This window comes from Callionymus lyra, chromosome 10 (genome assembly GCF_982586985.1).
Source record: "Callionymus lyra chromosome 10, fCalLyr1.hap1.1, whole genome shotgun sequence".
In the NCBI taxonomy this organism is placed as follows: Eukaryota; Metazoa; Chordata; class Actinopteri; order Syngnathiformes; family Callionymidae; genus Callionymus; species Callionymus lyra.
Window position 1 is genome coordinate 14,405,878 of NC_141827.1, and position 24,180 is coordinate 14,430,057.

The 24,180-nt window shown below is 39.2% G+C and overlaps 2 protein-coding genes and 1 long non-coding RNA gene across 3 annotated transcripts; 2 read left to right on the forward strand and 1 right to left on the reverse strand.

The window, feature by feature from the left end:
* The first annotated feature begins 8,086 nt into the window (after positions 1 to 8,086).
* On the forward strand, positions 8,087 to 13,314 carry LOC148070472 (uncharacterized). Its single transcript, XM_087801176.1, has 2 exons — positions 8,087 to 8,441; positions 12,742 to 13,314. Exons 1-2 carry the CDS (start codon positions 8,186 to 8,188, stop codon positions 13,206 to 13,208), a joined length of 723 nt encoding a protein of 240 aa, XP_087657302.1. The 5' UTR covers positions 8,087 to 8,185; the 3' UTR covers positions 13,209 to 13,314.
* On the reverse strand, positions 12,990 to 14,770 carry LOC148070473 (uncharacterized). The gene is made up of 3 exons (XR_015712925.1): positions 14,552 to 14,770; positions 13,441 to 13,468; positions 12,990 to 13,074 (listed from the first exon to the last, which is right to left on the reverse strand). It is a non-coding gene; the product is annotated as an uncharacterized LOC148070473 (long non-coding RNA).
* A 2,008-nt stretch (positions 14,771 to 16,778) lies between these two features.
* Positions 16,779 to 21,043, forward strand: LOC148070474 (uncharacterized). Its single transcript, XM_087801177.1, has 4 exons — positions 16,779 to 16,960; positions 19,608 to 19,701; positions 20,398 to 20,485; positions 20,576 to 21,043. Exons 1-4 carry the CDS (start codon positions 16,909 to 16,911, stop codon positions 21,029 to 21,031), a joined length of 690 nt encoding a protein of 229 aa, XP_087657303.1. The 5' UTR covers positions 16,779 to 16,908; the 3' UTR covers positions 21,032 to 21,043.
* The last annotated feature ends 3,137 nt before the right edge of the window (positions 21,044 to 24,180 follow it).

Consider the following 24,180-nt stretch of genomic DNA (forward strand, 5'->3'; position numbering starts at 1 on the left):
TCCACTTCCTACGTGATGACGTCACACGCTGCATATGCGATGATACCCTAATCACTTTCCGTTCTTTCATTTCCTGGTCTGACAATACATGTGACGTAAATGAAAGAATGGAAAGTGATTATATTGACGAAGATCGGCTTTTTGTCAATATAAATGTTTTATGTGTGGTAAAAAGTCTCATGTAAACGTTCTGTTGACGTTTCTTTAACCCATAACAAATATTTTAAAGAGACTTTCGAATACGCAGCGTGTGACGTCATCACGTAGGAAGTGGGGGGTCAGAAAATGTAACTTGATGACGTCACTACGGTTCTCTCCATAGAAATAGAAATATAATAGTATATGTCAGTACAGTATCGGGGCAGCCTACAGTATCCCGCGGTGTAGGTACAATTTCTGTCCCCCTACAATATCGGTCCCCCCACTTCCTACGCGATGACGTCACACGCTGCATATGCGAACGTCTGTATAAAATATTAAGTTTTATCAACGCTCATAGTTCATTTTCATTTCATTTTTTTATACACATTACTACCATCTAGTGGCCTTTTAGTATAACTACATCGATCATTCTAAATACATTAAATTGTTGTACGTTTAATAATACAGACTATTCCAACTATAGTACAATTACTGTATGCAGACATAAAAACAAACATATTCAGTGTGTACACGATCACAATCACATTTATTTAAATTAACACACCATAATAAATAAAACAACTGGTTCATGGAACATTAGATCCTACAATTTTCCATGGGCAGGAAGAAGAGGGGTGTGAGGCTTTGATGCCCAGTGTCTATGCTTAACAGAAGAGTGGATAATATGCATTTAATTAGACAATACACAAAAACAAACAAAGTATTGATGCAACTAACACACATACTTTTTAAAAGGTGAAAAAAAGCGTGGCAAAATCCTGGATGTGGGTCATCTGAATAGATTCCCCGCAACTCTCCTCGTTTTCCTTTCCCCACGTATGCTGTACAAACAAATAAACATCAATAAAATAATTTACACAAGTCTTCATATTTCTAAAATTATTTTGTCTTTTACAGACAAGATGCATACCAGGCATTGACATTTTATGTTCAAGACCGCACCCTTGGCAAATTCCAATGGCATACATTTGGTAAAACTCCTTCATGTACGCAGGAGAGAATCCAATATAAAACAAAACAATTTAAAAGTAAGAAAAACAAATCACCCTTTAGGCGATAACTGCCGACAACACGCTTAACTTTCACCTAACGAGAGATCAATCTCCTAAACGTCATACTGTAATATGAAATTTTCAATTTACATATATCTGCTAACTGAGATAGTTACTGAGTAGCAATGACTAAAAACAGAATTATTTATAAATCTATAAATAAATAAATGTTCTTTATCTTTAGACTTAGATTGTATCATCTTGTTCTTTCTCTTTATTTATTTTTATTTTTATTTTTATTTTTATTTTTATTTTTATTTTTATTTTTATTTTTATTTTTATTTTTATTTTAATTTTTAATTTTAATTTTAATTTTAATTTTAATTTTAATTTTAATTTTAATTTTAATTTTAATTTTAATTTTAATTTTAATTTTTATGAATAATTGCTGTATTGCTGTGTCTAATTGGAAAAAACGATTTCATCAATAAAGTTCTACCTAACCTAAAGTCAATAATACATCATTTTTTGTTAACTATAAGCTTTTATACGTGTAGATGCATAACTTTTTATAGAATAGGTATTAAAATAATAAAAGGGTTGATAGATCAAAATATTGTATACATCACCAATGTGTTACCTTAGTAACTGCCGAATGCAAATAAAGTTACATGAAATAACCATTACATATAAAACAAATTACTTGTTAATGCCGAACCCTTAGTCAAAGTCACCAATTGAAGTCTATTCCCATGTATTCATTATGTTTGACGATATAATAATAATAATAATAATAATAATACATTTAAAAAATAATAATAATTATTATTATAAAACCAATAACACATTGTAATTGAAAAAAAAAAATAAAGTTAACAACGTTTTGATAGTCATCGGGTGTTTACTTAATTACAGCATGTTAATATGTTTAAAATCATTGTTAATTACTTTGACTCTCAGGTTAAAGAGTTTCAAAATGCTTTCTATCAAATCACGCGCATTTTTTTTTCATTTTTTATTTTACAACATGTTTCCATGGTTTAATGTCTCTGATTACTGTTCGCTCTGCTCCAGTATATACTCAAAATAGCATGTGATGACCATTAATTAGTCGTATTATTACGCGCGGACCGGACGGAGATGAGCGGGAAGAGAAAGGGCGGAGGACTGGCAGTGTTCGTCAACGAGAAGTGGTGCCTTCCCAGGCATGTCACTTTAAAGGATCAACACTGCTGTCCTGACATTGAACTTTTGGCGCTGAGTCTGAGACCCTTGTACTTGCCACGGGAGTTTTCACATGTTGTCGCGATGCTTGTGTACATTCCACCGTCGGCGAGCGCGGAGGCAGCATGTGACGTCATCACTGGAGTAGTGAACGGGTTACAGACTCAGAGCCCTCAGGCCCTCTTTATCATCTCCGGTGATTTTAATCACGCATCTCTTTCCTCCTGTCTGCCCAAATTCACGAAGTACGTCACTTGTGCCACCAGAGACAATAACACACTGGACCTTTTCTATGCGAACACTAAAGACGCTTATTTATCATCCCCCCTTCCTCCTTTGGGACGAGCTGACCACTGTCTGGTCCATCTCCTACCTGTTTACAAGCCACTTGTGAGCAGGCAACCAGCAGTGACTCGCTCAGTCAAGAAGTGGTCTGAAGAAGCTGAGGAAGCTCTGCAGGTCTGCTTTGAGACCACGGACTGGAGCATCTTCAGTGAGTCCCACAAGGAGGATATTGACGGACTAACTTCATGTGTCACGGACTACATAAACTTCTGTGTGGAGAGCATTGTACCAACCAGAACTGTACGATGCTTCTCCAACAACAAACCCTGGATTAATCCTGATATAAAGGCTCTCTTAAAGGAGAAGAAGAGAGTCTTTAGGTCAGGAAACAAAGAGGATCTGATGGCAGTCCAGAAGGAGCTGAGAAGAACGATCAGGGCGGGAAAGGGGAGGTACAGGAGGAGGATGGAAGAGAGTCTGGCCAACAACAACACCAGAGATGTCTGGAGAGGTTTGAAATCCATATCCGGACATCAGACCAGGCTCTCTGTAGCAGCGGGGGATAAAAATTGGGCCGACAACTTAACCCTGTAAGACCCAAATATAGAAAAACCTAAAAAAAAAAAAAATTGACCTTTCAGATGTTGTTTTAGGAGGCCTTTGATGCAGAAATTAAAGAGTTTTTAAAAAAAAAAATGTTTATGTACGTTTTTAGAGAAATGTTGTAATATTGCAACATTGGGCTTAGTTGGGAGCAGAATTTCTGTTGTCTGAACAATTCAGAACAACTAGGCTAAGGGTTCATTTGCAGAGTTGATTGCTTCCTTAGCCCCCTAACAGTATAACATTAATAATAATCACACATTAGTCTTATTTTTATGAAGTCATTTATTAAAAACAAGCTCTTCAAGCTCTTCTCGTCTTCAAGGTTACAGTTGGGTAGGCGCACCTGCCTGGCTGTTCCCACATAATGAATTCCCCGATCAAGGAGCTTCACTAATAATGGAACACAGGTGAAGTAGTTGTCTGCATACAGTTTGTAGTTCTGACCTTCTGGAAGTGTGGAAGCAAGTTTCATTACAACCTCGCCTGACAATCCAAGTTCAGATTTGGCTCGTATTCCGTTGACACTGCCTTGGTAGACATCAAAGTCACACATCATGCCAGAGATTCCAGTTCTCACCCACACTTTGAATCCCCATGGTTTTGGCTTGCCTCGCATATATTGCTTGATGCTGCTGAATTTCCCCTTGAAAGGAATCATCATCTCATCCACAGAGTTGTGCTCTTCTGGTACCACCTGTAGGCATTTCTCTCTGAATGAATCAAGCCACAGTCTGAGTTTCCATAGTTTGTCTTTCTTTGGGTTTCTATGGGTTAATGGTTCTAATTATCATACTAATTATCATACTAAAAGGAAAACATGCATACCCCCACTTACATCCACACCACACATTCAGCAACATTCCTTTCCCCAGAGTTGAATTGACTTCTGATATCCTCTTTGTGGACAAAGTCATGGAATTTTAGGTCAGGCTGATCAAATTAACTACATTTATTAGAAATATAACTTTTAAATCAGTCAAATTTGACCATAACACAACAGAAGGGTAGAATGTATACTATCCATGTATAAAGAAAATACTCTCTTTCAGGCAGTGGTGTAGTGGAGGCAATACAACCTGTTTGTGCCCACTGCAACAAGCCAGCTATTTTGACTACCACATTCACCCAGTGTTGTATAATTGCAACAATTATATAACAAGCTCTAATTGTAATTTTACAACAAGGGGTGTTACAGGGTTAAACAGTTATTTTTCAAGGTTTGAGGTGTCGGCTTCCCCCCCTGCTCTTCGACCATTCTCACCTCTACACTTACCTTCTCCTCTCCCCTGAGTTTGTATTGTTTCAGCCCCCCGCTGACTCCACAGGGGACAATGCCCCCCCACCCCAGCCTGTCCCTCACACCTCTCCAGGTGAGAAATAAGCTTAGGAGAACCAAGACAACAAAGGCCCCTGGACCAGACGGCATCGGTGGCAAAGTACTCAGGACGTGCTCTGACCAGTTAAGTGAAATTGTTGGACTTCTGTTCAACATGAGCTTGACCCTGGGAAGAGTTCCACTACTGTGGAAGACGTCCTGTGTGGTACCGGTGCCGAAGACTCAGCACCCTAAGGATCCCAGCTGCTACAGACCTGTGGCCTTGACATCCCACCTTATGAAGGCTCTGGAGCGGCTGGTCCTTAGTTACCTGAGTCCTCTGGTGCGCTCCTCCATGGATCCGTTGCAGTTTGCCTACCAACCTGACATCGGCGTGGAGGACGCCATCATCTTCCTTCTCCACCGAGCACTTTCTCACCTGGAGTCGCCTGGAAGCACTGTGAGGATCCTTTTCCTGGATCTAAGCAGTGCTTTCAATACCATCAGGTCAAACATCCTGAGGGACAAGCTGGAGCTGTCTGGAGCGGACACTCACCTCACGGACTGGATTGTGGACTACCTCACCAACCGTCCACAGTTCGTGAGGACCCGGGATGGTGTTTCGAGGACTGTACTGTGCAGTGTAGGGGTCCCCCAGGGAACAGTGTTAGCACCGTTCCTCTTTTCACTGTACACTGCAGACTTCCAACACCTGTCTCCCACCAGTCACCTGCAGAAGTTCTCGGACGACTCCGCCATCGTCGGCCTCATTAGGGACGGGGATGACGGGCCGTACCGGGGACTTGTCCAGGACTTTGTTGACTGGTGCCTGGAAAACCACCTTCAGATCAACTCCAGCAAAACTAAGGAGTTGATTGTGGATTTCCGGCGGTGTCCCTCCATCTCCCCCTCACCACTGAACATCCAGGGACAGGACATTGAGATTGTCACGACTTACAAGTTCCTGGGTGTTCACCTCAACAACCGCCTGGACTGGGTGGATAACACTGCTGCTCTTTATAAAAAAGGGCGGAGTAGAATCTACCTGCTCCGGAGGTTGAGGTCGTTTGGTGTCCGGGGGCCACTCCTGAAGTCATTCTATGACTCAGTAGTGGCCTCTGCCATCTTCAACGGTGTGGTCTGCTGGGGGAGCAGCATGACAGCAAAGGATAGGGCTAAACTGGACAGCCTTATTAAGAAGGCCGGTTACGTCCTAGGGCGCCCCCTGGATCCTGTGGAGGAAGTGACTGGAGGGAGGATGCGGAGCAAGTTGGGCTCCATGAGGAGGAACTTGTCTCACCCTCTCCAGCACACACTGAGGGCATTGAGGAGCTCCATCAGTGATAGGATGCTCCATCCCCGGTGTGTGAGGGAGAGGTACCGCAGGTCTTTCCTCCCTGCTGCCATCAGACTCCACAACAAGAACACACCAAGATAACTATTTAACTGCACCTCTTGTTATTTATGTAAATATGATTGTGTATATATTATATAGCGCAGATTTATCTTTTATTCTATTTAGATTTTCTTTCTCGTTTTTATTTCTGGGTGTTTTTATTTCTCTTGCTGTTGTTAAACCGAATTTCCCCTCGCGGGACTAATAAAGGTTTTCTGATTCTGATTCTGATTCTGTACAATTTCTGTACAAGTTTGTAATCGGTTTAATTTGATAGTAAATACATTTGATGTTTTCAATTTCTGGAACGTAGTTATTTATTTCTTCTGTCACTTCTTACCTTCTCTTTGTCTTTTCTCTATTTACTTTCTCTAGTCATGCTTTTTCCTCATCATCACACCGTCCTGACTTTCTTCTGTTTTTTGTAACATTCACGAGCCATGTGACCATTTCTGTGACACATGTAGCATGCACTGCTTTCTCTGACGTTTTACTTCCCCTGTTTTCCTTTTTTCTTGCCTCTTATCTTCTGTGCATTGTTGCAAGCAAACGTTTTTTTTCCTGTCTCGATTACGTAAGTTTCAGGTTCCCCTCATTCGTCTAACATTCACATCAAGAAGTTTAGCTCCACTCAAAACTTGACATGGACGTGTGCTGCCATTGCAAACAGCTGCTAACAGAAGTTGATAGTTCTGCATTGCTGTTTGACCGTGACAATAGTAAGAATTCTGATTATGATTCTGAAGAGCAATTGTGAATAAAGAACAATAAAATTCCAATTGAAATGTGAAATAAATGCATCAGATTCTTGCTGGCAACAGGGCAGACCAGTGTTGGTGCAAAACTGCATGACAATAGGTAGTAAACAGCATATTTTGTGTATGTTATTTTATGTGTATAATTTTTTATTGTGTACTTTTTTATATGTAAATTGAGCTACTGTAACTATGTTTATATTAACTCAGAATTGTACAATCTAATAGCACGAGGAATGAATGAGTCGCTGAGTCTATTAGTTTTGCATCTGGGAGGAGCATTCGTGCACTCAATCTGCTTCTCTGCTCACTGATGACAGTGTTCAGAGGATGACTGTCATCATCCATGATGGACAGTAGTTTGTCCAGTGATCTCCTCTCAGCAACTGTCACCAGTGAGTCCAGCTTCAACCACAGAGCCAGACCTCCTGTCCAACCTGATGACACTCCTCTTGGACACATTTCCACCCCAACACACCACAGCATAGAACAGGACATCTAGTGAGAAATTTAACTCTATATAATCTTCGAAAAGCTTAATTAATTAAGAGACAATACGATTATTTCATCTGGACTATAGTTTATTTTCATGTCTTAACAAGAAGGAGCTGTCTCGCCTGCAGTTGATTCAGAACTCTGCAGCGAGAATTCTGACCCGCTCAAGTAGAAGAACTCACATTTCTCTGATCCTTAAAACTCTTCACTGGCTTCCAGTTTCTTTCAGGGTCAACTTTAAAATTCTGGTTCTTACTTTCAGATCTATTCATGGTCAGACTCCTCCTTACATCAGTGATCTGATCCAGCCTTAGGTCTTAGGTCTGTAGATCAGAATCTACTTATGGTTCCACGCACACGGTTCAGGACCAGAGGAGAGAAATCCTTCCAGACTGTTGCTCCTAAGCTTTGGAACGATCTTCCTCTCCCTCTGTGTTTGATGATCTACTGACTCCTTCAAGAAACATCTTAAGACGTTTTTATTTGTTCAGGCTTTTCCTTGATTTTCTGGAACTCCTGTTGTGTTCTCAGTTTTATCTTGATCTTTAAAGTATATACTTTATTGAATATTGTTTTGATTGTTTAAGCGCTTTGTGACCCTGGTCTGGAAAAGGGCTATACAAATAAAAATGACTTACTTACTTTAGGGTTATTATTACTTACTAATTAAATAATAATTAGTAAGTAGTAATTACTTATTATTTAGTTGTGTGCATAAATTAAGATTATTTATTTGCATCTATTTGAAAAAGTAAGGATTTTTGATTTCTCGTGCGTTGCACACTCCATACCAGGTGGTGGCGGTAATGCGCCACTTTGTTGTTTTCCCATCATCATAAAAAAGGAAGGGAAGAGGAGAAGGACAGTAGACCTCAGCGCGGCAAAACAACCCAAAACCCTCTATTATTAATGCGCGTTTAACGTCTTCCATCGTGCTTGTTTTTAACGCGTCAGTATGTCCGTGCAAGCGAGCGAGGACGAGAGGATCCCCTCCGACAGCGACTGGTCTGCTGGGGTTCGGTCGAAGGAGGAGGAAGAGAGAGTCGCCTTCGAGAAGATCCGAGAGTTCGCGCATCAGCGTCTGGGCGCAGCGGTGGACGAGATCTTCGACTTCTTCCAGAGAACCGTGTCCGACTACGAGAACAGTTTGGAGAAGTATCAGAGGTTACTGGACGGTTTGTTGAAGCCAGACATCCAGTTACATCGACTAGGTAAGATGGAGTCTATTGTCGCCTTCACAATAAAAATGTTATTACAGTTATTATCACTATCATTATCGTGTATGGCTGGGCTGGATATTATAGGTGTGTGTGTAAAATGCAAAGGTTTCAAAACTTTATTGATCCCTCTGGAGATCTCCTCTGGGAAATTGGGTTTCCAGTGCAGGGAAGAGGGTCGTTTCGTAAGAACAAAGTGCAACTAAAGGAATCAGTATATACAGTCCCTGATCTAAGTTTAGACTTTCTTTATTGTCATCGCACAGGGAAAACTGGCAACGAAATTTCGTTTTGCTTGGCAACCGTTTAAAAAAAACAAACCAGGATAAGGTGATTGTATAAATATAAATATTAATAAGTTAAAAATAGTGCAATATAATATAAACAGAATAAATCAATATTTAAAATATTGCATTGAATTAATGTATTACATCACTGATCTGATCCAGCCTTACACCCCAGCTCGGGCTCTGAGGTCTGTGGATCAGAATCTACTGATGGTTCCACGCACATGGTTCAGGACCAGAGGAGAGAAATCCTTCCAGGCTGTTGCTCCTAAGCTTTGGAACGATCTTCCTCTGTGTTTGATGATCTACTGACTCCTTCAAGAAACATCTTAAGACGCTTTCATTTGTTCAGGCTTTTCCTTGATTTTCTGGAACTCCTGTTGTGTTCTCAGTTTTATCTTGACCTTTAAAGTATATATTTTATTGAATATTGTTTTGATTGTTTAAGCGCTTTGTGACCCTGGTCTGGAAAAGCGCTATACAAATAAAAATGACTTACTTACTTACTTACTATATGTCAGGGAATTTCTCCCGGACAATCGGAATGAGATCAGAGACGAGTGCTAGAATAACAAACCGAATCAGAATCCAGATTTTACCTCCAGCAAGGAGTGGCGGCGCTTCAAACGGCCCGTCCCAAACCACTGAAGAACCTCTCAGCTTGCTGGCTTTTTATTATACATGACGACACACTTGAATACAAACAGTTTGTTCATTTGTTGCTGGACGCAGCCAGCAAACAGGTTTTGTCAGAGCCTGCACACTGAGGTCGGCTCCCTTATCTTGCTGAAGGTCACTGTATCTTAATGCACACACTGTAATTTCTCAGAAAACGAAACCCTGACTGGGCCCATTCCTTCCAGCTCATTGTGAGCCCCAGCAAGCATGACTACATGTTTATTGTGATTAAACTATAAGCAACATAAATTCTTTAACTGTATATAAAAGTATAAATATAAGTAATTTAAAAAAAAGTGCAATATATTATAAATAGAAAAAATAAATAATGTTTTAAATAGTGCATTGTTTCTGTTCTGCAGCGGATACTGCGGAACCTTTTGCCAGACGCCAGGAGAGAACAGTTGTAGGAACAACTACTAATAACTTGACCTGTAGTTGATCAATTGGAATCAGAAATGGCTTATATAAAAGGCAAATGCCTCTAGATTATGCGTATCACACCAAAATAAGGTTTTGTATTATTAGTTTTTATCATTGAATTAGGGCAGAAAGGTTAGATTTTGCTTTGAAGATTTTGGGAAAAATAATAAATAATAATAATAATAATAATAATCTCTATTTATATAGCGCCTCTCTAGACCAATTAATATCGTTTATGACTCCCATGAGTTGCATCCATACGTCTCGGCAATGACTCAAATAGCCTATTGATGAAGTCATCTAGAATGGCAAAGAAAACACTCTTGCAGGATATTAACATGTTTAATACTCAGGTTACATACCTGCAGAATCCCTTTTTTTTGTCACTTAAAGTGCAGATCCAATTCTGCCTTTACAGTCTTGACACTAGTTGCATAGGTCTATGGAATTGGAAATTGGGTGAAATATGTGTAAGAATGCAGTTGATATCTTCGGTCAAACTCCTTTCAAAGATCCAAATCGTTACATACTTAATTGTCTGAAAGAGTGCATTTTGCCGAGGTACCGTAGCTGTCTCAGATCGCATACTTGCGTACTTACAGGGTTCTCCCCAGAAAAATGGAACAGGATGGAGGGATTGTGCGAAGCACCATAGTGCTAGGTCCCCCCATTGTGGAAGCTCTTGCTTTGTGCCTGTTTGAAAGACTTTTTTTTTTTTAAAGACTCCGCACAGAAGAGATTTCTTCTGTGAAAATTCATATTTTAAAAACAAATGACAAAGAATATTAAGAATAAGAATCATTTTTCAACAATTGACCCTCTCTAGCTCCGCTGAAATTACAATTTGAAAAGAAGTGTAAACAAATTTCAAAGAGAAGAGTTAAATAGTTCACACCCTGCCCTTAGATTTCAGGGGTTGAATCCCCTCTATTTGGTAACAAAGTGAGGTTCAGCTTGGGTACCCACACAAAAAAATCTGAGAAACGTCCTTAATCAGATGCATATCGATCTTGTAATCAAACAAAAAATTGTAACCTCTCTTATCTGACCTTATCAACATACACATTCCTTATCTTTCTTATTGCAGCTGAAATGTATAAGAATAAATAAAAAAAAAACTCAAAAAGTACTTGATAAATTTGGCATTGTTAAAACTAAGTTTGAAAGAAAATAAATAATTATAAACCGTTTTTATTTCGTCCCAAAACTAATCTTTTCAGTACTGAAATCTGTGATGGTACCTCGAGAATCTCGATCTCCGCTTCGCCTATTCTCGCACAAACTCAGCCACGTCGACGGTCACAGGGGCGGCAGAATTGTTGTTGTCCACCAATCTGGCTTGGATCGACAGGATCGGTGACGGGCCCCTTGCCTCTGCCCGGGCTGTCATTGGCGTCACCTCAGCAAGGCTCGACACTCTCCCGCCTCTGGCGCTTTTCAGACAGATCTTCTTCTGCGGCAGTCGCCGAAGGACCCGCAAAGAGCGACAAAATTGTCCTCTGATTTGAAGGTTTCGAGTAACAACGTATGGGGCCATTTAAGGCGAGCCTGACGTAGGCGCAACGTCACAGCGAAATCAACCAATGCGATTCGAGTCTCGCACTGTGAATTCAGCGCAAGATTTCGCCCAGATCACGAGATTTCCGCGAGAGCAAAAAATCAACATAGCGCCGGACGTAAAGATTGCGCGGCGTAGGAAACTGGGGAATATTGATAAATTTTACCAAAGAACTCCGGAATAAAGGGGTGTAAAGACCCTATATCTGAAAATAAATAGGATGGAACTGGAATAAGGACAGGATGGAGATTTTTCTCGGTTGAAGAAACAGTTTCTGGTCAGTTTTCTGCAGTGTTGAACTAGAGACGAGTCTTTGTCAAATACAACACCCAGGTTTCTCAGGCTCAGTTTGACAGACTGACCTAAGTCACCCAAGTACTCACTGATCTTGTGACTGATCATGCTTTACATGAAGAGCACGTGAATAGAATAGAGTGAGTGTGCAAGAATGAGTGAGTGTGCAAGAATGAGTATGACTGAAAAAAACGTCCCTAAGCAGGACAAGCAAACACACGGACAGAAGGAGGAACTAACAACTTCCTCATCATGGACGCAACAACGTCCCACCCGACCGAGGAGGTGGTGACACAAGAAAACACTTGGTTATCCTGGAAACAGTAAAGCGTCGACCCAGCAACCAATAGGAAAACCCGCACCTTAAACAAACTGTTTAAAGGGTCACAGTTCTCAGATAGTCTTTGTCAGTTTCTCTACTCTACTCGGCTCGGACTAAGGCTAAGCTAGTTATAGTTGCTGACCCAGAATTCTGAACTTGTATTAGAACACCTGACAGGGAATAAATCTTTGGATTTTTACCAGTTGGTCTTTTGTTAATCATCATGAGGTCTTTTGAAAGTAGAAACGAACACGCGGAATTAGAGCGGGATTGCTCTGAATTCCATCAACATATAAAGTATATAAAAAAGAAACCGATTGCACGGATAAAACTACTCTACACAAGAAAAGGAAAAGTGGGTTTAGGGTCTTGAAAAGACAGAGTTCAGGTCTAGGATTTAATTTATCTGTATCTCTTTCCTGATGGCAAAATATGGAAGTGACAATGACCAGAGTGTGGTCACCTTTTGTTTGTTACGCCTCAGTCTGCCAGTGTCTAGCCAGGAATCATTAAACTTTTACAACAATTTAAGTCTGACATATTATCTTATTTAATGTCCGTGCATCACAGACTGCCATGGTAAGCAAGTACGCTTAATCTTATTAAAGAGATTCTCTTCATTCTGAATCTTTTTGATCTCGCTTAAATAGTCCAGCTCTGAATTAGCATAATGTAGTAGTGAGAGTTGAAATGAGAGAGTTATCTTTAAACCGTCAATATTTATATTTTCAGATGGCACGGTGAACGGTGAGAATGAAGAGATGAGCTCAAGCGAGGAGGAGGAAAATGAGGATGATGAAGGAGACGACGACGAAGAGGATGATGAAGAGGATGACGACGACGACGACGAAGATGATGTCAATGATGAGGACATGGAGCCTTCGGGCGATGAAGATGATGAGGTTGGAGACGACGATGCAGATGAATCCGAGGAAGAGGAAGAGGACGAGAGTGAGCTAGATGAAGAGGAGGTACAGGAAGTGGAAGCTTTCCAGCCTGAGTTGTCATTGACGGGGGTTAAGAAGGACAAAAGAAAACCCTCGCTGGAGGCCCACGATCTTGGACCTAAGATGAAAAAGGCAAAGTCTGAACCTATAGAACTGTTGAGCAGTCTGAAACTGACCAGAGTTGATGTGGATCATCTGATAATGGAAAGATCTCCTTCGAAGAAATCTATTTATATGAGCGTACATGTCTGACAAGGTGCGCAGTCGAAACTTTCTCTTTTATAAAGCGTAATGAGGTGTTTTTTTTACTGTTGATAAAATGTTAATGACTGTTATTAAAATTGAACTTTCTTCTTAACACACTTTACAATTGCATGTTATACTTTGGGTGTATTTATTGCTTGGCATGTCAGATGGAACTATGGATCAGTACCATATAGATTCACCTTTTATATTTGACTTCAAAAGAGCTACAAGTACTCACTCTAGGTGGGACAGCTGGCGATGACTGCCTAGAGGAGACCAAACAAAGTGAGGATTGACAAGATAACAGTCATTTTTAGAGGAACCCTGGGAGTCAAGTTGCATTGCAATACAAGTAATTTAAAAAGTGTTAAGAGGACAAATGACAAATGTTTTTTTTTTTTTAAGTGCAGACTGTGCTGAGCAGTACACTTTGAAACGGTCTATCTTGATACGATTAAAAGGTCCAATTCTCAAATCATTCCCCTTTTAATCATTAAAACGGGGTCAAATTTAGTAATACTTATTACTACTTAATACTTATTATGATTAATGCAACAATGATTTCACAGCAACCACACAGCTCTGTGCTTCACAAATAATACAGTTGGCCATGTAAACTATGTTCTTCTTTCTCGCTTGAAGTGTAAGTAAAAAAGTACCTTAACTTCAACCCGATTTGATTTCTATTCTAGAAGTAAAGGCGACACTTACAAGGACAGAAAACAACATTTTAAACAAAATTTCTTTCATCCTCGTCTGATTTTGGTGAACGAATGATTATGATTTTCATTTACTTAAATCCAGACTTCACTATTAACTGTTATTAGAACTACTTTGTCAAATAGAATCAGTTGAATATGAAACTTTATTTAAACGTTCATCAATAACAAACAAAACTTGACATTGCATTTTACGTTGATGTCAACATAGATCATCGACTCGAGCACTTGTTGACGGGTCCAGATGAAGTGATAAGATACAATGTACACTCCTGCCAAAAAATAGGGATTGGAAAAAAAAAAAAGTGTTTTCGTCTACTAACGAATTTCATCAATGTTCTTTTGTTAATCCACCCTTCCAGTAAAAATAGATTTTACGACATGGTCTACATATAAAACAAAGTAGAAAAAAAAAGTACCTACAGTAGACTTAAACAAATGACTCGTGAACTTGTATTTAAGTGTACTATAAGTGAGCTACTGGGTTGCACAGTTCATTTATAAAACAATAAATACACTTTTTCGGACAATTTATTTAAAAATCGTATCCTGTTTATGTCATTTGATAAGAGAAGGGGATTAAAGCTCTACGCCAAAGCTCCTTGTAAGAAATCTTTATCATTTTATTACCTTTATCATATGTCTTTTGAGTTTCTAGGGGTGAAAAAGGCCCAAATATTCTGAACACGCTGAACAGGTGGACAGTAATCCCTTCCTATAGTTGCTGAGAGTGTCCAAAAAAGATAACATTTCAAGGTCTCTGTGCCTTGAGCATTTTTGCGCAAGTTTGTTTCATTCCAAGGCCAAGGACGTGACATATTAAAGCCAACATGTTTTCAAGACGTCGGGTGTGAAATGAAAGGAAGAAGACGTGACTTTTGCCCCCCTTAGAATTACTTTATACTTGCAGGTTGAGGCCTTATTTGTGTGTTTTTAAGATAATTTAAATCTGTTAAATCTTATTGAGCAATAATAAACCAAGTTTACAAATATGCAATGATTTTGAGATGGCAAAAGATTCAAACAAATTTAATATGTGATTATATTTTTACTTGGATGATTAAAAAAAACAGTGTTATCAACCATGGTGACAAGATATCATCTATTAAGCATCATGAAATATCCTTGTATCTTGTGCAGTCCCAGTTGAAAGCATGCAAGTCTTTTTTTTAATGTCTAAAAATAACATTTTCACTGATTCTTTCAGCCACTGAGCAGTTTTTGCATTCGCTTTTCCCTCTGCAAGTACATCTTTATTAAATCAATGATGGTGGTTTTAATCGGTGCCCATGTGCAGATTTTCAATATTTCAACTTTGTTAAAGATTCAACTTTGTGTCATCACTATTCGTTTTAGTGGTATAACGGTCAAAACAGGAGTCCGTTCCGGTCGCTCCAACACGCCGTCACTTCTTGGTTCTTATACTTCGCTTTATGGAGAGAAAAGGTCAATGCAGAGTGTCACGGGTCCTTTATTCGCCGCTTCGAGTCAAACAAAATACAAGCTTTACGATCGATCGGACGCGCTTTCTGCCGGCGACTTTACAATTCAATAGCCCCGTGAGAAACGGTCTCGAACTGTAGAGACATCACTATATTTAAGGCAGATTTCCGGGCCGAGAGGTCCTCCCCCTATCGCCATATTGGTTCCTTCAAGCTTCCTGTGCCACGATCCCCTGTGGAGAGTACTTCCTAATTTGTTTCCTTTTTTAATCATTCAAATGTTCTTATTCTGTCTCCTAGTCCCCCCCTCACGAGTGTCCCGCTTCGTTCTTTTGATCCACGACCCAAAGTGTGAAAGGGCAGACAAACAGACGTTTAAATAACCGGTGTCATGACTCTAATTCTGTTCCAAGCTTGTCTTGAGACAGTTGCTGTGTCTCAAATCGCATACTACTCTTAGTATACTAGAAGTTAGTATGCATCAGTTTAGTGTACGTACTAACTAGTACGCAAATTCTCCACAGATAGTATGTCTCAAATCAAACACTGCTGCTACACACTAACCGGAAATCACATGACAGCTTCTTCTTCTACTTCTATTTAACGATGTTTCAACCAGCTGTTTGAACGCTATCGCCACCTGCTGGCAGCACGTTTTGCAACTTTGGAAAAAGAAATAAAGAAAAAATATGAGAATCGAAATATTTGTGAGATATTTAAGCTGGTATCGGCACCGAAGACGTGTCATCCTTCTACTGCTGCGGAAAATACACCTGTACATACAGTATATGAATATATATATATGCATATATATATGACGTCGCTTCCGTTTAAAACGTCACTAAGATGGCGGCTGTTTAGGGTGGATAGTGTCCATCGAACCAGGCTCAGTTTTGTGGGCGTGTTAGTACGCCAATTTAGTGTGCATGGCGTACTAAATTGGCGTACTAAGAATTGAGACGCACTTATGCACTAAAAATAATAACTTTGAGTACGCTAGTATGCGATCTGAGACACAGCAAGTGTGTCAGTCTGAGTGAAATGTTGATTGTGAATGTGTATTCAAAAGTTTAAGCTCTTAGATGAAGCTAGTAATATATACTTTATATTTTGATTATCTTTTAGCATTAATTGAAGTATGGTGTATACGTATAGTGTATAATCATTTTTAATCTAAATAAACAGTGGGCAAAAAAATTAATCTAAATTGTGTTTTTTATGTATTTGTTACATTTTTCAATTTTGTCGTTATAAGCGTGTATTCATCAAGTATTGTATAAAAAAAAAAGATATCGTCATAATGACTCAAATTATTGGCGTGTAGATTCGCCTTGGAGGACGTGTGACGTCACGACGCAACGTGCGCGCAAGTCTGTTTCGATTGGACCTTCCCTGAGAAGAAGAAAGCACTCTCGCCTCGCCTGAAGAGGAGAAATGGCGCTGGTCTGTCTCGGTTGAAGCTTCTCTCGGCGATGAGCTCCAAGGACGCGTAGCGAGGATCCTCTCCGTGCGCGTCTCAAACCAGCAGAACGCTCTTTGCAAAACATGGGGAAGGACAACCACGAGGGCGGTGGAGGGAACCGGTGCACTTTCAAATGTAAGCATTAACTTGAATAGACATTTCGATGCAACTTGCATTTGAGTTGGAGTCTGTTAGGAGTGTTTTGGATGCGTACTTCCTGAGAACTGTTTTGTTTTGTGTAATAATATTGTTCCACCTTTTTTTTGGCAAAACAAATATTAAAATTAGGAATTTCATTACTGTATGATTTTTTATAAAATTGCAATAAAATATAACTAATATTTAAATGAAATAAAAAATGTGTATTTTTATTCATTAAGAAACCTATTATGTCTTAAAGATACGTTTACAGCTGAAACTAAATCATGAAATTCTTGCGTCAAAAATGAATTCAATGATGAATGTGTTGCTACAGGGGTTATAAATTAATAGAAATACACTTTTTTTTTTGTAACAAATAGATTTTACTGTATGTCGACTTGATGTTGATTGATTTGTTGTTTTCCCTTTAAATAAAGCTGATATGGTTGACAGTTTGACAAGTAGATGCACACTTTCTGAAAGTGCACATAAAGATGTTTGTTTCCACCCCTTGCTGGACACCTTCCAACCCATTAGCCCCTTCAATCTGCCGGTGTACAAGTTCTCCATTCAGCCTTATTTCCTTGCTATGTATTAATCCATTATCTGTACAGTATCTGTCTCCAAATCAAGTCCCATGAGAAGTGTTCACTTAGAGTAAATAATAACACAAAATAGACTCCGTTAGTGATTGACGATATTACATACATTTGAGTTTTTGTTTCCTCATGTCTAGTTGTGTGAAAAATATATTTATAGCGAAATACTGATGGCAGATTCGGCGCCATGTGGTGCAGCCTACTCCCATCAGTATGTGTGAATGGCTGTCAAAGCGCTTTGTGACCCTGGTCTAGAAAGGCGCTATATAAATAGTTATTATTATTATTATTATTATTATTATATTGTGATATTTATTTCCGCTATATTTTATCATTATTCGAAGGCACTGTATCGATTTTCTTCTTTCACATTTTTTCTGGCTTATAAATCATAATTTATCTTTATCATAGTTTATTTAGGGTAGAGTTATAATTAAATTAAGTGTGTTTAAAATAAAAATGATTGGATATTTTTAACTAACATGCGAATATTCAGCGAGTTTGTTTTGGTGTTGCAAATAAACTTCCGTCCCCTAGATGGCAGCAGTCATTACGTGCTTCACGACTGAAGAAACAATGAAATCCCATGATGTCCTGGCAATGACTGAGGATGAGAGGATACAGTCAACTCAAGCAGCTTTTAAAGTTAATGTTTGGACACATTTTGGTTTCAAAACAAATGAAAGCAGTCAAGTTCTCGGACAATATTACAAATAATATACATTGTTGTTCCTACAGTATCACAAGATATCGTTGTCCCTTTATTGTGATACGTATGGTATCGCCAGATTCTTGAAAATACAAACACCTACTTGTGTCAATATTGTATACAACTTGCTATTTGTCATATCAAAATATTAAACTGGATGCCTTATTTCAACTGACATCTCAAACTTAAACTTTTCATCAACACAAATAAGTAGACAACCTCTCCCTGCATGTATTTAAAAAAGAAACCACTGTACGAAGCAGGGGAAAGGCGTTATTTTTACTCATAATGTTTGAAATTATATTTCAAGGTGAGTTTCTTCTATATTAAGGACATTTGTAAATGAGATAAAAACAGAAAAGTCTATGCAACTTGAACATGGAATCCAATGCTCAAGCCGTTATCTCATTGGGATTTTTTATAAGTAGATTAAAAATCAGATTTAATTTTATTTTGCTGTGTCATTTTTTTTGTGTGTTTGTGTGTGGTTTAACTCAATGTGTGCCATTTTGTCCAACTTCTGTATGTCATAAAAGATAAATAAACAAAAACATTTGATGTAATGGGCTTTATCCTTAACCATGTGATATTTTAAGTAAGTAATAATTATTTGTAAAGCCCCTTTCTAGACCAGGGTCACAAAGCGCTTGAACAATCAAGGCAATGCACAGTTAAATAAACAAACAAATTTAAAAACTCTAAAATGCCAAGATGACATAAAACAAACACAGAAGTCCCGGAAAATTTGGAAAAAGCCTGGACAAATAAAAAGGTCTTAGTGCCGATATATCAGCCAGAGTCACAGAGTTAAAGGAGGACCACAGGCTGGAGACAGGCTCAGTGACAGCAATTGTCTGTCTTACAATCTGTTCACGAAACATACTTTTATTAATAGTTGTATACAACTACAGAAAAATCCACCCAAATTATTAACAAAAACCAACAGCAAAGACAGAAGTAAATGCCTATGATGAGGATTTGATTTGTGTAACTTTCTACAACACACACTCAACATACTTAAGTTCTGAAACATTTGATCATAGTAAATACTATAGATTTAGCAAACCTGTTTATACACTTAAATGCATGCGTGTTTGTTGATAAACGTCTTTTAATATGCATGTCACAATGTTGCCACTTGGTGCCGCTAAAGGGTCACAGCAGCAGAGACGACATCACTTGAATTAACCTTCTTTTACGGTGGAAAGGTTTGAGAGGGTAATAAGCTGTCACCTTTAAGTCTTCACGAGATCCACTTGTTAAAAATGCATATCTAGAAAAGTGCCTTTATAACTATGTGGATAATGAATCATGTTTTGTTTTTTCGTTGTAGGGACAAAAGATCAGACGGAGATTTTCATCCGTCTGCGGGCCAAACACAGTGCTTTGTTTACAGGGGGGAGAGACACCGCTGCTAATGGCTACAGGTGAGAAATACTTAGGAACACAAAGCCTAAGGATGAAAAAATGGTTGATTAAAGTTGCACGGGCCGACGTTCAGATAGAAAAAAGTATGAATACAAAAGCATGACCTGCAAAAAAACGACAATGGACTTTGGAGCTCTGGACTTGTTACGACAAGATCTTTGTTTATTTGCATCTATATATATTTGATTGTATGATGGTGTTCTGTATGTGTGCCTACTTTTTAGAGCGTTTGTGCCAATGTGTGAGTTTGTTTTGTAGCATTTTTTATATGGAATATAAAGGTCTCTGAAAGACAAGTTTTGTTTCTAAAGAGTTGGTGTTTTACTCATTTTCACTAGTCCAGAGTCACATGCTGATGTTATTTCACAGAAAAATTGGTTTAAAAAAAAATAATTAAACACCTTTCAAGGAAGTCCTTTTTTATTTTTATTTCTGTGCAGCCCAGTAACTCATCTCTCACGGACCGGTACTGGTCCCTGGACCACTGGCTTATGGCACCCATTTGTCTAGCATGGAGTGTCTAGTTAAAATGGATTTTGGCCACGTGTCCATGCATATTAACAACTGGCCAGCTGTGTGCCAGTGATGTTCTTCTTTAGTTGGTGTAATTTAATGTCGTTTCTTTTGTTCAACAACACAGAGAAGACACCAAAAGCTGACTTCTTCAGAGGTTGAAATATATATTTTTTCTCTAGAACTATTCTGGAGGAGATGGGCTTAGTGGGCAAAATAAGTAACCTCCAGGCCAAGAAGAAGTGGGACAACCTTAAAATGAAATACAAAGTGAGTCACATTGATCCGTCTTCACGCTCGTATGTATTTGTATTAATAATGAACTTCACAGATTTATTTTTCCCCCCCTTCTTAAATCAGGAATGCAAATGTCCTCCCAAGGGATGGGGCTCCGAAGACGGGATGCCCACCCCTGCGACCTGGCCCTGGTTCGATCTGATGGACCAAGCTCTGGGACAAGGCTCGACGCTCATGCCCGTCTGCCTGATCGCCTCCATCCCCGAGGACACGCCGGGGTTGAGTTCCGTCCAGCCGTCGGAGCAGGCGGAGGTGGAGGAGGAGGACGAGGAGGAGGAGGTCAAGGACGAGGCCGAAGTGAAGGAGGAGGAGGAGGAAGAGCGGGGGAGTGGGAGCAGCAGCAGCAGAAATGTGATGAACACACGGGGGAGGAAGAGGAGGTGGGAGGAGGACCCATTCATTGCCCTCTACAAGGAGGAGTTGAAATATCAACGGGAGATGGACGAGAGGCGGGCGTCGGAGGCCAACAAACGCGCAGAGCGCTTTTTTGAGTTGATGGAAAAGCTCATTAAAAAGTAATTTATAAAAAAAGTGTTTTTCTTGATACATAGAATAGAATAGAAAGTCTTTATTCATCCCCAGAGGGGAAACACACTTTTACAACAGCATAGTTGAGAAGAAAAAGTGCAGGGAAAAAAATAAAATAAAAACGATCTTAAAAATATACAAATTATTTACAAAATTAGAAATTTAACACTATTAACAAAATAAAATAGATTCATGATACATACATTCAGATACATGATTTACCACGAAACAAATATGTCAGTTGATAAACCGAAGTGAATTCATCGTTTACAAAATGCAATCGTTGATCCTAGCGTGTAGTAGTCACAGAAGAATCTGCTTCACGTAATGAGTCCTTTCAAGGAAGGGTCCTTTCAGATTAGGTGATTTTTTTTTTATGGACAGAATTCCTCCACCTCACCGGGAGGATTCTGCCGCGGAATGTTAGCGACGGGGATGATCCGATCTAAATCAAGAGTTTGTGGTCACGGTGGAATGTCCCTGTCAAGGTCGGAGGAAATAACTATCCCAAAGTGGAGTAGTTCAAGTACCTGAGGGTCTTGTTTGTGAGTGAGGGACATGTGAAGAAGATAAAAAAATTATAATTCAACATTTAAATAAATTATTCACACCAGAATACATCAGAGATGCACTCCAATCTTGATTTATTAACATTCATTGCTGCTTAGTATTGAAAAAAACATGTATTATGGAATCACCCATCAACAGATTGTTTCATATAGTGTGCATTAGATATACATTCCTAAGCCTTTTTTTTTTTCTTAAACTCCTGACACTTGGTCAACAATTTATCACTAGACTTACATGATACTAACAAACTGATATACATACTGGCCTCAACACCGCTAGGAGTCTGGATACTTTTAAAAGCAACCTAAGCAGAATTGATTAATATATTTACTGAACTTTAATGACCTTCTCTTCTTTAATTTGTTTGTTTTGATTTTCTCCTTTTCAATGTACATTCAAGTCAAAATGTATTTAATCTATAATCCTGTATGGATCATTACATAATGGTCAGGAAAAGGTTTTAAAAAAATAAATAAATAAACAACACAATATTATTAGTAAGTAAGTAATTAAAGGTTATTTTTAAAGCGCCTTTTTTAGACCAGGGTCACAAAGCACTTTAACAATCAAAAAAAGACACAGTTTAAATATATGTTTAAAAGGCCAAGAGGCCTAGGAGGCCTTCCAAAGCTTAGGAGCAACAGCCTGGAAGGATTTCTCTCCTCTGGTCCAGAACCGTGTTCAGGAACCATCAGTAGATTCTGATCCACAGACCTCAGAGCCCGAGCTGGGGTGTAAGGCTGGATCAGATCACTGATGTAAGGAGGAGTCTGACCATGAATAGATCTGAAAGTAAGAACCAGAATTTTAAAATTGATCCTGAAAGAAACTGGCAGCCAGTGAAGAGTTTTAAGGATCGGGGAAATGTGAGTTCTTCTACTAGAGCGGGCCAGAATTCACAATTCAATACGGCAGGCGAGACAGCTCCTTCTTGTCACAATAGTCTAAGCGAGAAGACACAAACGCATAGAAAAACAATGAGACCTGAATCAATTAAGAAAGTATTACTTACATTTATTGTTAAGTTTAATCACATCAGTAAAATTAGTCGTGATCTACTGCCTTTGCAGTTTTAACTCTCGTTTATATGTGAAAATAAACTAAACCCAAGTTCAGTTTTCAGTTATCATCAGGTGTGTGTAAGATTTAGACAAATTACACTTAATTGCATCATTATGTTTTTCGCTGCACAAATGTGAAAAAATATAAAAAGTTGAATCAATTAAAAACCCTAAAATAATATAAGCAGAAATATTAACCATTGTTTACCGCAGGTGCTGTTGTACCCTCAGGTAACCATTAGAAGCAAGTAAGTAAGTCATTTTTATTTATATAGCGCTTTTCCAGACCAGGGTCACAAAGCGCTTAAACAATCAAAACAATATTCAATAAAGTATATACTTTAAAGGTCAAGATAAAACTGATAACACAACAGGAGTTCCAGAAAATCAAGGAAAAGCCTGAATAAATAAAAATGTCTTAAGATGTTTCTTGAAGGAGTCAGTAGATCATCAAACACAGAAGAAGATCGTTCCAAAGCTTAGGAGCAACAGTCTGGAAGGATTTCTCTCCTCTGGTCCTGAACCGTGTTCAGGAACCATCAGTAGATTCTGATCCACAGACCTCAGAGCCCGAGCTGGGGTGTAAGGCTGGATCAGATGAAATGGTTCGACAACACAAGCACACCTTGAAAGCTTCAAATAACCGAGACGCTCCCAAAATGTTATATTCCAGTCATTTCTAGCTCACGTAGTCGTGGTCCAGAGGTGTCTCAGGAAATGTTGAAACCTCTTTGGCGAGCGTCGCACGCCACTCGGCTCCGCTCGGGCTCTCGTCGCTGTCGCAGTCGGCGGTCGGCTGGTTGTCCTCCTCCATCACGTTCTCCAGCAGGTCGTCGCCGACTCGCAGGCAGATGTTGTGTAAGATCACGCAGGCCGAGATGACCTATAGGACGAACAGTTGAGCAGAACATAAGCTAATATTTTGGTCAAATCTTAGCATGTAATTGAAAGTTAGATTAAAAAGTTATTATACAGTAAAGTATACGCCATACTTTAATTAATGCTAAAAGATAATCAAAATATAAAGTATAAATTACTAGCTTCATCTAAGAGCTTAAACGTTTGAATACACATTCACAATCAACATTTCACTCAGACTGATTTACGCTGTTTCAAGAAAAGCTTGGAACTGAATTAGAAAAATTACAGCGGTTAGTTAGACGTCTGTTCCTCTGCCCTTTTCACACCTGGGGGCGTGAAACATAGAGCGAACAGGGAAGCATGGAAGTTACTCTCCAGGTGATCGAGACATAAAGACAAACTTGAAAGAACCATCTGCCCCGGAAGAGACGACACCCTGGACGGGGAACTTTCCCTTAAATATAGCGATGCGCTACAGTACGAGACCGTCTTTTCCAGAGCTATCGACCCGAAGAGCTGCCCGCAAAGAGCGCGTCCGATCGATCGTAAAAGCTTGTATTTTGTTTGACTTGAAGCGGCGAATAAACGACCCGTTACACTCTGCATTGACCTTTTCTCTCCATAAAGCAAAGTATAAGACCCGGCGGT

What these genes read in the sequence shown, in the direction of transcription:
- LOC148070472 (XM_087801176.1), top strand. Translation starts at nt 8,186, where the DNA reads ATGTCCGTGCAAGCGAGCGAGGACGAGAGGATCCCCTCCGACAGCGAC. An exon ending in CATCCAGTTACATCGACTAG is followed by an intron (nt 8,442 to 12,741) that starts GTAAGATGGAGT and finishes TTATATTTTCAG; the next exon opens with ATGGCACGGTGAACGGTGAG.
- LOC148070474 (XM_087801177.1), top strand. Translation starts at nt 16,909, where the DNA reads ATGGGGAAGGACAACCACGAGGGCGGTGGAGGGAACCGGTGCACTTTC. An exon ending in GAACCGGTGCACTTTCAAAT is followed by an intron (nt 16,961 to 19,607) that starts GTAAGCATTAAC and finishes TTTTCGTTGTAG; the next exon opens with GGACAAAAGATCAGACGGAG. An exon ending in ACCGCTGCTAATGGCTACAG is followed by an intron (nt 19,702 to 20,397) that starts GTGAGAAATACT and finishes TTTTTTCTCTAG; the next exon opens with AACTATTCTGGAGGAGATGG.